Below are 15,529 nucleotides of genomic sequence, written 5' to 3'. Positions count from 1 at the left end.
AGTTGGCCTACATCACTTAACCATATGGAAATAATTACCAAAAGAATAAAATCTCTGACTAGCACAAGACAAAAGCAGCATTCTATGCAGTATCTTACCACCCAAGTTGTGGTCGAGTTTCTAATGAACACACTGCAGTATTAAGTTCAAAAATTTGTAAATCAGCGAGTCTGATTAGACATTACGTCCAAGGCTTTACTTAGCTTCACAACAATAATGTGAAACCATGACTGTTCCCTCAGCTACAATGCATAATAAACAATTCCCTACCACTTCCTGTTTCAACACCCCCGTCACAAGCAGGGTCTCATGGCAGTTATTTCATTCTGCACCGAAACCCAGACCTATGCTAATCAGAGACAGATGGTTTGCCACATAGCATCCACATTAGGCCCCATGCAATTTACCAGGCATCATCCTGAACAATTCGTGTCAGGAAGTGCTTTAACACAGGATAAAGCATTTCATCTGGATATCCCGATGTTCCAAATAATTAAACAAACATGTCACAATTGAAATACATTTCAGCCTCTACACGCAATACAGTTTCTAGATGTGCACAGTTGCCAAACAGATGCTATCGACGTGCAGGAACTAGGATGACCACTGTCAAAAGAAGAACTTGCATTCATATAGCGCCTTTCACGACCTCAGGACACCCCAAAGTGCTTCACAGCCACTGAAGTACTTTTTGAAGCATGGGTCACCGTTATAATGTGGAATCATGGCAATCAACTTCTGCACAGCAAGCTCCCACAAACAGCTGTCAGATAACGACCAGATAATCTGATTTTTTCAATAGTGATGTCAGTTGAGGGATAGATATTGGCTCGGACACTCCTTTGCTCTTCTTCTAAGTAGTGGCCTGGGATCTTTAGGGTCCACCTGACGGGCAGGCGGAGCCTCGGTTTTAATCTTTTATCCAAAAGACGGCACCTCTGACAGTACAGCACCTACAACCTTTCAACATCCCTGCGCTCCTCCAATTCTGGCTTCCTGCACATCTCCAATTTTCATCACTTCACCATCGACGGCCCTGCCTTCAGGCACAGAGGCCCTGAGCTCTGGAATTTTGCACCTAAACAACTGGCGCTAGCTGTATCCCATGAGATGAAGTAGCAAGATCACGCACACACTGCCGATACCACAGCAAGTGCGTTAATGTGACCAGGAATGTTGCTCCCACTATCCGTGGATAGGCATTCTCATCTATTTGAAAGGTCTGGCCGAGTCCGTACTGCAGTGATATGTTTTTCCTCACCCAGCTTCATGTCCCCTCGTCCCCTGATGGTGTTGGATCATGCGAAGGTATGATATCGCTGTGCTATTATTCAGGTGTGAGCCCAGACAGCAAGGGGTGGTACGACAACAACTTGCCTTTATAAGGCACTTTGAGGAGCCTTTATAAAACAAAATTTAACACCAATCCACATAAGGAGATATTAGGACAGGTGACCAAAAGCTTGGTCAAAGAGCCAGGTTCTAAAGCAGCATCCTAAATGAGAAGAGGTAGAGAGGTTTAGGGAGGGAATTACAACGCTTGGGGCCGAGGTAATTGAAGGCAATGGTGGAGTGATGGAAATCAGGGGATGCACAAGGGGCCAGAATTATCGGAACGCAGAGATCTCAGAGGGTTGTGGGGCATGAGGTGGTGACAGAAGGGAGGGAGGGACGAGCGAACTGAAAACTAGGATGAAAATTTTACAAATCAGGGTGGGACTTTGTGAACATGAGCAGCAGAGTTCTGGGTGCGGTACAGTCAGTCAGTCAATGCAGCTACAATGTGTGCCCAAAGCCAATTGGAAACAAAAAAGTCAACCAATAGCTTCATGCAGCAGAATTTCTCCTTCGTTTTCAGTTTTCATACCAGCCACTATCCAGAAGATGTCTTGCCATCGATCCCCAATTTGGCAGGAAAAAACAAACTAACAACAGAAACCTTTGGGGCCCCCAACCAATCTTGTCCAGAGGGCCCAGACATCACACCATCCATCGAAACTTTGGAAGATGGTCTCAAAGTGAATGAGATAGAGTTCCTGATGATCTGGATATACATAAAAAAAACCACAGGAACCATCCCCAAGAAAATATGAAACTGGATAATGTTGAAACTGGACTGGAATAGTTCCCAGCTACTGATCCCATTATTAGCCCCAGCCACTGTCAATCCTACTCAAAGATATCGTAAACGGTCAAGGAAATCTCCACATCATTTGGACTTGTAGGTATTATTACTGTTATGGTTTATTCCACTTATCACTATTATATAACATAGTTCCTGAATTTCATTAGTTAACTTTTTTTTTTAAACCTGCTATTCATTGATGACATTCTGAGGGATAGGGGAAGTGTTAAAGACTGTATTTGCATACTGTTAATTGAACACTAGAGGTCCCTCAGATGAGAGTACACTGTAGTAATTATACTCCAACAGGCTCCTTCCCCTCCGGAGTCTGAAATAAAAGCAGCCATTACACTACCACACCAACTTGAGTGTTATTCGGACAGAACAGTGTGAAGGTTTACTAGACTAATATCTGGAATGGGCGGGTTGTCTTACGAGGAAAGACTGGACAAGCTAGGCTTGTATCCACTGGAGTTTAGAAGAGCAAAAGGCGATTTGATTGAAACATATAAGATCTGAGGGGTCTTGACAGGGTGGATGTGGAAAGGATGTTTCCCCTTTTGGGAGAATCTAGAACTAGGGGTCACTGTTTAAAAATAAGGGGTCACCCATTTAAGACAGAGATGAGGAGAAATTTTCTCTGAGGGTCGTGAGTCTTTGGAACTCTCTTCCTCAAAAGGCAGTGGAAGCAGAGTGAATATTTTTTAAGGCTGAGGTAGATAGATTCTTGATAAGCAAGCGGGTGAAAGGTTATCGGGGATAGATGCGAATGTGGGGTTGAGGTTACAATCAGATCAGCCATGATCTTGTGGAATGGCAGAGCAGGCTTTGAGGGGCTAAGTGGCCTACTCCTGCTCCTAATTCGTATGTTCGTAACTAGGAAGAGAGAAAATAGCACCTGCATGAATGCAAGGAGTGAGAACAACTTCAAATGAATATTTTAAAGAGAAGTAGGAAATGTCAGCAAAATTTAAAAGGAATATACCTATATACATGCAGCCATTATTAAGGCTACTGAAAAATTCAAACAATTTAAGTAATCAGATTTAATAACACAACAACTTGCATTTCTGAAGCAACTTTAGGAGCATTATCAACCAAAAGCTTGGTCAGAGATAGATTCAAAGGAGCAGCTAAAAGGAGAGAGCGAGCAAGAGAGAGCGAGAGCGAGAGCGATGTAGGGAGGGCATTCCAGAGTTTAGGGCCCAGGCAGCTGAAGGCATGGCTGCCAGTGGTGGAGTGATTAAAATGAGGGGTGCTCAAGAGCCCAGAATTGGATGTGTGCAGAGATCTTTGAGGGATGTAGGGCTGGAGTAGATTACAAAGATAGAGATGAACGAGGCCATGGAGCGATTTGAAAACAAGGATCAGAATTTTAAACAATCAAGGCATTGCCAGACCGGGAGCAAATGTAGGTCAATGAGCACAGGACTTGGTGTGAGTGAGGATATGTGCAGCAGAGTTTTAGATGAGCTCATGTTTATGAGAGGGTGGAAAACAGGATCATCAAAACATATCCACAACGATCGCAGAACAAAGGCAATCTCTCTCAATTTTCCAGGTGTTTGATGACACTGAACGTGAGCACAGGCTTGGCAATGATGAGGACAATGTTGGCATCCCATCCACCACTGCTGTAATCAGCTGACACACCACAGTCCAGGAACTGAACCTGGGATCTTAGTCCTCTCTACAGCTCAGTTACACGCTGGCCATTGCCTTTAAATCGGGGAGATGGGAATTTACAATGTATATGAAATTTAACGGGAAACCTTTTGAAGTGAATCCCCTTGTACATTTTTTTTTTCTAAGCCCAACACTTAGGAAATCATTTAAATGAAGAAAAAAAACCAGAAGATTGGAAATCTACTTTTGAAAGCCGCAAGGGCAAAGGGAGGGGACAGATCTGATGGTAACTAATGTATAAAGTCTTTGTATTCTTGTAGTACAGCAATGTCACATGTCCAAAAATCAATAGGAGCCTTTTTAATGGGAACCCATTCTTGGGGAGATGATGAATATTCTCCAACCAATTACTCTCAGTAGGAAGGAATGTTTAGGGAATTTATAAAGAAAGAACTTGCATTTATATAGTGCCTTTCATGACCTTAGGCCATTCCAAAACGTTTTACAGCCAATGAAGTACTTTGACATGCAGTCACTGTTGTAATGTAAAAACATGGCAGCCAATTTGTGCACAGCAAGGTCCCACAAACAGCAATGATATAATGAACAGATAATCTAATGTAGTGGCGTTGGTTGAGGGATAAATATTGGGGGGGGGGGATCTTTTATGTACTCTAGAGCGGGCCTCTGTTTTAATGTCTTATCTAAAAGGCCGATAACAAATCAGTTAAGACCTGATGAAATGCTACCTTTTGTTGATGCTGTGCAACCGGAACAGTTAAGAGAAACATTTTACTTATTAGCTGCATTACTTACTGACAATCTGTAAATGTTGGTTTATAATAAAACGCTGGCAACTTGGACTCATACTTTGCTTTGGCCACACTGTTCCCATTGGAGGCCATAAACTATGAAAGAAAACAGCAGATTTTTGAATCAATTGATTTTCATTCAGTATACATAGGTTCCGAAGAGCGCATGAATTACTGATTTCCCCGCACCATAATCAATTAGCTTACACGGTCAAGAAAGCTGGTGAGCAAACAATCCTTTTTATTCATTCACGGGATGTGGACGTCACTGGAAATTATTGCCCATTCCCAATTACCCTTGAAAAGGTGGCAGTGAGCCACCATCTTGAACACAACTGAATGGCTTGTGAGGCCATTTCAGAGGGCATTTAAGAGTCAACCACATTGCTGTGGGTCTGCAGTCACGTACAGGCCAGACCGGGTAAGGACAGCAGATTTCCTTCCCTGGAAGATCAGTGAACCAAATGGGTTTTTAATGACAATTCAGCAATTTCATGGCTACCAGTGCTGATCCTAGATTTTATTTAATTAATTGAATTTAAATTCCTCAGTTACCCTGATGGGATTTGGTCTCATGGTCTAGGCCTCTAGATTACTAGTCTAATAACATAAACCACTACGCTACCCTAAGAAGAAACATTTCCAGCTTGTTACACAAGGCTCTTTGAATAGGCCAGCAGGTGAAATATATCAATTTAGAGTTGCCAACTCTGGCTGGACATATTCCTGGAGGTGTCATCATGTGACCTCTGGCCTCCAATAGCCTCGTCTCTACCACTTCTGCCATTGGTCACCAACATGTCCATCCTTGCAGTGCCCGGGCTTCTCACGGCTAATCGGAAAGCGAAGAGACTCATTAACCCATTGATTGTATGATTCTGAACTGTCAAACGGCCTTTTTTTTTCTCCTCCCAATGTCGCAATGTTTTTAGAGCTAATCAGAGACAAAAATGTTCAAAAATGTTTTAGAACAGCCATAATATTTGGTTTCCTCAATGATGTTTCACCTGGGTTTACTCACAGCAATGTCCTGGAAATTAATCTTCAATTCCTGAAGACTCCAGGGCAATCCTGGAGGGTTGGCAACCCTATGAGTAGGTTGTTACAGGCTGGTGTCAGACTCACCCTTCAGAATGTGACAACCAGACACACACAAATGACCAACTCTGGGTTCAAATCCACATGTTAAATCCTTATTATTTTAATAAATCCTAAAGGTGTAATGAGTAGGAGGTCCTTGAACACAAGATCATAAGAAATAGGAGCAGGAGTAGGCCATTTGGTCCTCCACGCCTGTTCCGCCATTCAATATGATGGCAGCTGGTCTTCTCCATCAACTCCACCTTCCTGCACTACTCTCACCCCTTAATACCCTTAGTACCCAAAAATCTACTGATCTCCATCTTGAATATACACAATGACTGTGCCTCCACATTTGATCAATGTTGGTGCCTCACTTCCTATTTATTTATTGTGCATTTCACATAGGCTTGAGTGTCAGAAAACACAGCTGATTTATTCCCAAAACCATAATTTCATTGCAGTACTAGGTGTAGTCTTTAAAGACTAGACTGACAGACACTATTGTTACACGGCATGAATGTGGGTCACACATGGAGGGGTAAAATTAGTCTGCATCAGTATTTTAGCACGATTGTAATTTCTGGGATGTTGTTTTGGGGGGAAAACATTCATTAGAGCTTAACTTGATTAAAGCAATGTTTATTTCAAGCTGAGTTCCCAATCTCAGTCAGACAGAATGTCAATTGTATTTCAACTCAGAACACACCTACCTTAACTTCATCGTCCTCCCAGGCATCTAACCGAACAGATTTCACTTGACTAACTTGAGGGATATTTCGATGAATTCCTGAACAATTTAAACAAATAAAAACTCCAAGCGTGTATGACGCCCAGTCACAATCTGAAAAATAATGAGAGAGTAAAGCTTTCATGATGTTAAGTCCAATTTATCAACGGGAGTCATGATACATTAACATACATGATACAGGAACATACTTTCTCTTTTTCACGAGAATGGTTCCAGGGATGAGGAATTTCAGTTATGAAGATAGATTGGAAAAATTAGGGCTGTTTTATTTGGAGAAGAGAAGGCGAAGGCGGAGAGGTGATTTGATAGAGGTATTCAAAATCATGAGGGGTCTGGACAGAGTAGATAGAGAGAAACTGTTCCCACTCGTGAAAGGATTGAGAACGAGAGGGGCACAGATTTAAAGTATTTGGTAAGAGAAGCAAAGGTGACAAGAGGAAAAACTTTTTCACACAGTGAGTGGTTAAGGTCTGGAATGTGCTGCCTGAGAATATGGTGGAGGCAGGTTCAATTGAAGCATTCAAAAGGGAACTAGACAGTTGTATGAAAAGGAAGAATGTGCAGGGTTATGGGGAGAAGGCAGGGGAATGAACTGAGGGAATTGCTTTTTCAGAGAGCCAGTGCGGATACGATGGGCCGAATGGCCTCCTTCTGCATTGTAACGATTCCGTGAAATCAAAATTCTCTCCTTCTCCTATGGCACTGGAATACAGGCACCAGATCCTCAAACAATAATTTAGGAGTTAGCAGCACAGGAACAGGAAGAGGCTATTCAGCCCCTTGAGCTTATTCCGCCATTCAATTAGATCATGGCCGATCGGTATCTCGACTCCATTTACCCACCTTAGTTTTCTACTCCTTAACACCTTTAACCCAAAGATCTACCCATCCCCGTTTTCAAATGGTCAATTGACCTCAACAGCTTTTTGGGGGGGGGGGGGGGGCGGTGCGGGGAAAGGAGATTTAGATTTCCATTACCCTGTGCCATTCTTCATCTTTGAACCTGGTTAACAGGTGTTGGAAGACTATGCCAGCATGGGGACACCACAGTTATCCGTGACCCTGTGTTTGCCCAATGTGTCCACACACACACATATACACACGGTTACTGAAGCCAGTGGCAGAATTCCTATCACTGCCTCAATGAGTGTCAGCTTGGCTAAGTGGGTAGCGTGCTTGCCTCATGGGTTCAGTGACCTCCACCAGTGACTTGGTCATGCAATCTGGGCTGACATGTCAGGGCAGTGCTGAGGGAGTGCTGCATTGCCATGGATGCCATTTCCTCCTTAGTTCAGGGTCCCAATTATTTTTGTTTTACCACATAGCACAGACCAGACAGCTCAGAACAGACCATGAAAATGAACCTGCCGAACAAGGATTCTCCACTGTAGAACATTAAGCTGCATTTCCTCTTTACCGATACTCACATCCCCTATATATTCAGCTTTTATTTCAAATTTCTAGTATCTGTAGGTTTTTCTTTTGCTCGGTTTAATTGCAGTAGCAAACCACACAGAATGTTTATCATTAAGGAGTTTAAGAGTAATGTTCTTTTCCCCTGCCAGCACCACCACGCCCCCTTCCCACCCCTTTCCCTTGTTTGGTGTCAGCCATGGCTCGGTTTCCCTACATTACAACACTGACTACACTTCATTGACTGTACAGCACTTTGGGACCCCCCGAGGTTGGCTGAAAGGTGCTACAGAAACAAGACTTACATTTATTTCAGTTGATAGCACGCTCGCCTTACAGTGAGAAGGTCGTGGGTTCAAAGTCCCACTCCAGAGACATGAGCACAAAATCTAGGCTGACACTCCCAATGTAATACTGAGGGAGTGCCACACCGTCACTACTTTGAAGAAGAGCAGAGGGGTGCTCCCCCACGTCTTGTCCAATCAACATTCAAAGAACAGATTATCTGGTCATTATCACATTGCTGTTTGTGGGATCTTGCAGTGCAGAAACTGGCTGCTGTGTTTCCTGCATTACAACAGGGGACTACACTTCGTAAATAGCTGTAAAAGTGCTCTGGAATGTCCTGAGGTTGTGAAAGGTGTTATAGATAATAAAGTCCTTCAATAATGGGCAAGGTGCTTGAAGACATGTACAGCACAGCCTCAGTCTTACATTGGGAGCATCAGCCTAGATTTTTTGTGCTGCAGTCTCTGGAATGGAGATTGAACTCACAACCTCCCAACTCAGAGGCAAGAGTGCTACCCACTGTGCCACAGCTGATACTTACCAGTACGAGCCTCAGCAGTGAACCTCTGCCGTAGTTTTTTAAAAATTCATTCATGGGCTTTGCCAGAATTTATAGCCCATCCCTAATTGCCCTGAAGAAGGTTGTGGTGAACTGCCTTCTTGAACTGCTGCCATCCATGTGAGGTAGGTACACCCACAGTGCTGTTAGGGAGTTCCAGGATTTTGACCCAGCAACAGTGAAGGAACGGCGATATAGTTCCAAGTCAGGATGGTGTGTGACTTGGAGGGGAACTTGCAGGTGGTGATGTTCCCATGCATCTGCCGCTCTTGTCCTTCGAGGTGGTAGAGGTCACGGGTTTGGAAGGTGCTGTCTAAGGAGCCTTGGTGCTTTGCTGCAGTGCATCTTGTAGATGGTACACACTGCTGCCACTGTGCCTCACTGATGGATGGAGTGAATGTTTGTGAATGGGGTGCCAATCAAGCGGGCTGCTTTGTCCTAGATGGTATTGAGCTTCTGGAGTGTTGTTGGAACTGCACCCATCCAGGCAAGTGGAGAGTATTCCATCACACTCCTGACTTGTGCCTTGTAGACGGTGGACAGGCTTTGGGGAGTCAGGAGGTGAGTTATCCACCTCAGGATTCCTAGCCTCTGACCTGCTCTTGTAGCCACTGTATTTATATGGCTACTCCAGTTCAGTTTCAGGTCAATGGTAGCCCCTGGGATGTTGATAGTGGGGGATTCAGCGATGGTAATGCCGTTGAATCGCTGCCAGATTTGAAGAAGCTCAATATAAAATGTACTCCCTGTGTAAGATTCCACTCAACTGCTTTTTGAGGAACACCTGAGGAATTAGAGCTTTTTCCTTGCAGGTTTTATTCATAACTAAAGACCTTCCTCAGGGAGTTTGGAAAGAAATAATGCCCATTGATATCAGAGTGTGCTCACATGCTGATCTGTACTTGGCAGAGAGTCAATACCTTAAGGTAGAGAAAACTGATTCTCTTTCTTGTACCAAAAGATCGAAGAAATTCAAATGTTTGGGAGAGCGAACAAGCGAGCAGTCAGCGGTCTAAATTCCCAAGATATGCAAATAAGCATAAATGCCACTTTTCTCTGCAGACCTAATTTACGTTTGAGCTTTATATTCAACAATGAGCACTTGCCATTCTAAAGAGTTTCTTCCTGATGACTTACAATAGCCTTTTCCCCAGCTACTGATAGATACCAGTTCTCTGCCATTACTTCAGTGTCTGTAATACAGCTCTCTGCTTCTTAAGTATTGATCAGTTGTCTAGTGAATAATCTTAGTCATGGTCTCAAGATATTTCCCCAGTGTAATTTACTCCACCAACATGCTACTCATTACATGCTATTGGGGGCTAATTCAATGTGGCTGTAATGGAGTTCTAGAAGACTAATTAATGTAATGCCATTTCAACTAATAATTTATGGAGTAGATTAATAATTTACTAAATTACAGGATACATTAATAAATTCTGAGGTGGTTTAATAATCTGAATATTAAATTATGGATAGATTAATAATTCGTATTAAATTCTGGGGTAGTTTTATCTGAATAAAATGATGGGGAAGATTCATGATTTGTTTAATAAACGATAAGGCAGATTTTCTATCACTGCGCTGAGGTGTAACCGATTACCTGGAGTCAGCACAGAAAGGACAGTAGGACAAGTTCAATTACAGGTCTGCGATCCCTACCAGCCCATCTCTCTCCATATGCTGAGCCTCAGCAAATGGTTTTATGCCAAGTACAATAATAGGATTGATGTATCACATTGTTTTGAAGATTATATAGGCACAATGTCAGGCCACACATTCAACTCCTAACAGAGAGTAAAGTGTTTATCCACTTTCTTCCAAAAAAAAAAAAATCAGGGCAATTTGAAATGTAAAATTGATTCACAAACCTTTGTAAGCAGGGCTTGCCAATATCCAGTGAGAATCAGGAAACCTTAAGGGACCAAAATCTCCATGATCTGCTGGCGGGAAATGTCTGAGGGGAGATCGGCTTAGGCAGTCTTAAATTTCTTCATTACAGTTGCCAACAAGCTCAAAGCATGAGACAGCTTAGAATCTGTCACTGAATTGGTTGTCTGACTCAAAGGCCAGGCCACAAAAAGGATGACATAATGTTCATAGTAGTGCAGTATGGGTGGTTTTCATCAGATAGGTTCATGAAATTTGAAAAGGAAAGGAAACCTTGAAATGATAATGTGGGATATAAACGTAGGGACATTTAATGCACCGGTCTGAAATTTCTCTCTCTGCTACTTCAGCAGAGTCATTGACCCAGTTTAATATAAATGAGTTGACATCAGCTTAGTTAAAATAGTAGAGAGAGAAATCCCTGGTGAATGTATTAAAGCGTTTGAACACTAGTACCCCACGGCTTAATGTCATACCTGTGAAGGTTAACAACTGGCAGCAATCAAATGGTTAAAGAGCTGAATGATGCTGATGTCAGTGTAGCACAGTCCCACTGCTTAATTTGCATACACATCATGCACACGCACATAATTTGGATAAATTCAAAGAGACCTTCTGTTAAATGTTAAATGAAATTCCATCATTTTCTATGTGAATTTTGTGATGTCCTTTAATAGATTAAAACATCTGGAAAGGAACAGTGCAGCTGTGAACTGATATTTCTGCACACTTGCCATAAGAATACAATGAGATCATATCCTTTAATTAGGATGTTATGAATTACCAAGTCACAAAATAGATGGCCTGTATATAACTCAGTTACAACTCCACTGATATTAACATAGACACATAGAAAATAGGAGGAGTTGGCCATTTGGCCCTTCGAGCCTGCTCCGCCATTCATTATGATCATGGCTGATCATCCAACTCAGTAACCTGTTCCCGCTTTCGCCCCATATCCTTTGATCCCTTTAGACCCAAGAGCTATATCTAACTCCTTTTTGAAAACATACAATGTTTTGGCCTCAACTGCTCTCTGTGGTAGCGAATCCCACAGGCTCACCACTCTCTGGGTGAAGAAATTTCTCCTCATCATCTCAGTCCTGAAAGGTTTACCCCGTATTCTTAGACTATGACCCCTGGTTCTGGATTCCCCCACCATCGGGAACATCCTTCCTGCATCTGCCCTGTCAAGTTCTGTTAGAATTTTATAGGTTTCTAGGAGATCCCCCCCCTCACTCTTCTGAACTCCAGCGAATTTAATCCTAACCGACTCAATCTCTCCTCATACGTCAGTCCCGCCATCCCAGGAATCAGTCTGGTAAACCTTCGCTACACTCCCTCTATAGCAAGAACATCCTTCCTCAGATAAGGAGACCAAAACTGCACACAATATTCCAGGTGCGGCCTCACCAAGACTCTGTATAATTGCAGCAAGACATCCCTGCTCCTGTACTTGAATCCTCTCGCTATGAAGGCCAACATACCCATTTGCTTTAAAATAAAAGCAAAATACTGCAGATGCTGGAAATCTGACCTACACCTTCTCCTTTGTTATCTCTTGCCCCACCCCCACCTCACTTGCTTATAACCTGTGATATTTTTAATATTTGTCAGTTCCAAAGAAGGGTCACTGACCTGTAATGTTACCTCTGCTTCTCTTTCCACAGATGCTGCCAGACCTGCTGAGTGGTTCCAGCATTTCTTGTTTTTATACCATTCGCTTTGCCTTTTTTATCGCCTGTTGGACCTGCATGCTTCCCTTCAGCGACTGGTGTACGAGAACACCCAGGTCTCGCTGCACATTCCCCTCTCTGTTTATAGCCGTTCAGACAATAATCTGCCTTCCTGTTTTTGCTACCAAAGTGGATAATCTCACATTTATCCACATTATACTGCATCTGCCATGCATTAGCCCACTCACTCAACTTGTCCAAATCACCCTGAAGCCTCTCTGCATCCTCCTCACAACTCACCCTCCCAGTTTTGTCATCTGCAAATTACATTAAAAACAGTTGGCATTTTGTGATAACTTTTGGATATTGTGGAGGGAAACTTTGGTTATGTATTAATGTCACTGCCTGCTTACTGCTAAAAGGGAAGTGGTCACTTCAAAACGTTCACTGGTAGTGTACCAGAATCTCTGATAAGGATTTTGCAAGGTGCCAATAGACAGACATTGAAGAACTTTGTATTTTGACCATTTGTTCATTACTTTTCTGACGTCAGCCGTGGCTCAGTAAGTAGCAGTGTTGTCTCTGACTTAGAAGGCTGCAGGTTCAAGTCCCATTCTATGAAACTAGAGTATAAAATCTAGGCTCCCAGTGCAGTATTGAGAGTGTGTTACACTGTCAGAGGTACCACCTTTCTGATGCAACATTAAACCAAGGCTCTGTCTGCCATGCAGATGGGTGTAAAAGATCCCACAGCAGGAGGGGACTGTTCTCCCCAGTGTCCTGGTCAATATTTAGCCCTCAGCCAACATCGCCACAACAGATTATCAGTGCCATTACCACTTTGCTGTTTGTGGGAGCTTGCAGTGCGCAAATTGACTGCTGAATTTCCTATATCACAACACTTCAAAAAGGTACTTTAGTGGCTGTAAAGCACTTTGGGATGTCCTGAGGTCATGAAAGGTGCTATATAAATGCAAGTCTTTCTTTTTGTTTCACTTAACTGAGGGAGAAGAAAAGTAGAGACATTAATTAGGGCCAAGGAAACAGTGGAGAAATAACACACAATACACTGGAAGAAACCATAGATGAGAAACACAAAACAGCCCTCAACGGGAGCCTAGACTTGGAGAAAAACAACAGAATTAGAAAATATAGATTTTTGAAAGTTTTGTGTATACAGACAAGTGGCTAGTTGGCTAAAAAACAAAAAAAGTCAACATCCACCCTCGGTATAATTTATTAAATTACAGCAGGTTATACGTCCAGGTTTGACAGGGACTCAATTAAGTTGCATTCCCTTCATTGCTATAACTTCTTTAACATTGGCGCATGTTTTATGGGCAAATTAAATTGCACTTAACTACTGCGACACAGTGGATTGAATGGGTTTATCTTAATAGGAAAATGTACTCAAGGAAAATGACGAGCCTCTTTAATGCACAGCCCTCTTAAACCAATGGTTTTTGAGGGGCTGCCAAGCATTTCTGGTGCACGCAATTATATTTCTACTGCAGGAGGCAGACACGTATATTGTAAAGTAACAAGTGTGCGTGCGTGTACACACGTGCATCAGAAGCACTGCGCAAGACATGGGACCAAACGAAGGTCTTGCAAAATAATCTGTGATACACTGATAAATGTAGTTTTAATGAGGGGCGCTGCAGATCTTTAGAAGAAGACAAAAAAAAAAGGTCTGCACTTTTTTGACCCAAGAAAGTTACAGCAGAACAAGGCAAAGCAAAGCAAACCCAAAAAAAAAAAAATTCCCAGGGTGTGGCCATAGCTGGCAAGGCCAGCATTTAACGCCCTTCCCTAGCTGCGCGAGGTGGTGGCGATCCACATTCTTGAATCACTACAGTCCATGTGGTGAAGGCCCTGTTATTCTGTACATGGGGTTTGAGTTTTAGTGGTTCACCAGACAGAGGGCAGTTCAGAGACACTTAGGTTGATGTGGGAGTGGACTCATTTATAAACCAGATTGGGTAAAGATGGCAGGTTTCCTTTCTTAAAGGATATTGGATTGTTGTGAAACACAACTGGATCGCCAACATCTTCATGGTCACTTTTCCTGACACCAGCTTTATATTTCCAGATTTATTTACTTTTTAAAAAAAAAACAAATTGAATTCAAATTCACAAGCTGCCATGGTGCAATCTGAACTCCTGCTGTCTGGATTATTAACCCAGCAACAAAACACAAAGCTACCGTACCCCATAATAATAATAAATCAAATCTCTGCTTTTTAATATTCTATGTTTTGCGTGGGGTACATAAAAGACAGAATAGAAAACCACAGCGACCCAGATTGTATCAGTTGGAGTTTTCACACAAATTTTTGGAGTGGAGTTCTTTTTGGACTCAGATATTCCTGATTTACTAACTGGGGTGAGAAATAGCATTAGTCTCTCTACACAAGGGCACTGTTGGACAAGGCAGCAAAAGCAGCACTGCATACAACAGACACAAAATAATCCACTGAACAGCGTTCCATTTCCACCGTATTGCCATTATGGCAGGCAGCACCTCTGCCGGGCAGCAGCTGGCACCTCCACCAGGAGCCACAACACGAGAGTTGGGCACAGCTAGCAGATTGCATTGTTCATTACACACATTTCAAAACCCACTGGAGGCAGCCAAATGGTCGGAATAACCTGGCAATCCAACGAGGGGGTGATTGGTGCATATATATCTTGTAGTCTGCTTCACTCGAAGCCTCCGGTGGTACATGTATCTGTTGTAATAAAATAAAACCCTTGATCCTTGGTGATGTGCGTGTGTGTAGGTGTGTGTGTGGGAGGGTGGGGGTTGTAGTTGTGTGTAGGCGTGTAGTTGTAGATTAATGCAAGCACCAGCTGGAGTTCTGCTGTCACTGATTTTGGTACTTGATCAGATGGAAATGGAATGATCTGACTGCTACAGAGTCTGCTGCCTTTGGATTTCCTCACCAACTACACTTCAGAGAATTGCTGGATGCCTTGGGTAGTTTTGCAATAATAACATACTGTAACCATCAACAGTTGCCGTAACATCACCTCTGCATTTATTTACAGCTTGGTGCTGTTCAAGTCTCTGGGCAAATCTCCCCCTGCTTGAATTAGAATGAAACTTTAGAGTTCAGTTTCTTGGCAATGAATTCCATTTTAATCCAGTGTTGTGTGGAGTTCTTTATTACAGGCACAAACAGAAAATCTCACACACTAAATCATACTGTTCAGATCTACTTGCATTGTTTTCCCCTCCCAAAAATCTAAAGGAGTGAAATGAAGTTGATTTGACTCACAAGGACCTTTAATCAAGTCAAATTAATA

General features: G+C 42.7%; 1 protein-coding gene across 6 annotated transcripts in view; it reads right to left on the bottom strand.

Annotated features, from left to right (window-relative positions):
• The window catches only part of LOC137383515 (arf-GAP with dual PH domain-containing protein 1-like), a 135,258-nt gene that overhangs the window by 66,845 nt on the left and 52,884 nt on the right, over window positions 1–15,529 (bottom strand). For 5 of the 6 annotated variants that reach the window (XM_068056545.1, XM_068056546.1, XM_068056543.1 and 2 more), the window contains exons 2-3: window positions 6,357–6,487; window positions 4,568–4,659 (exon numbers count right to left, since the gene is read on the bottom strand). In XM_068056545.1, coding sequence (XP_067912646.1) covers window positions 4,568–4,659; window positions 6,357–6,487 — 223 coding nt within the window. Of the gene's footprint in view, window positions 1–4,567; window positions 4,660–6,356; window positions 6,488–12,182; window positions 12,307–15,529 lie in introns of those variants that run through there. The other variant, XM_068056544.1, reaches the window with a different exon arrangement.

The sequence above is a fragment of the Heterodontus francisci genome, chromosome 24 (genome assembly GCF_036365525.1).
Source record: "Heterodontus francisci isolate sHetFra1 chromosome 24, sHetFra1.hap1, whole genome shotgun sequence".
In the NCBI taxonomy this organism is placed as follows: domain Eukaryota; kingdom Metazoa; phylum Chordata; class Chondrichthyes; order Heterodontiformes; family Heterodontidae; genus Heterodontus; species Heterodontus francisci.
The sequence above is the reverse complement of the archived record's forward strand: the minus strand, read 5'-3'. Positions and strand labels throughout refer to the sequence as shown.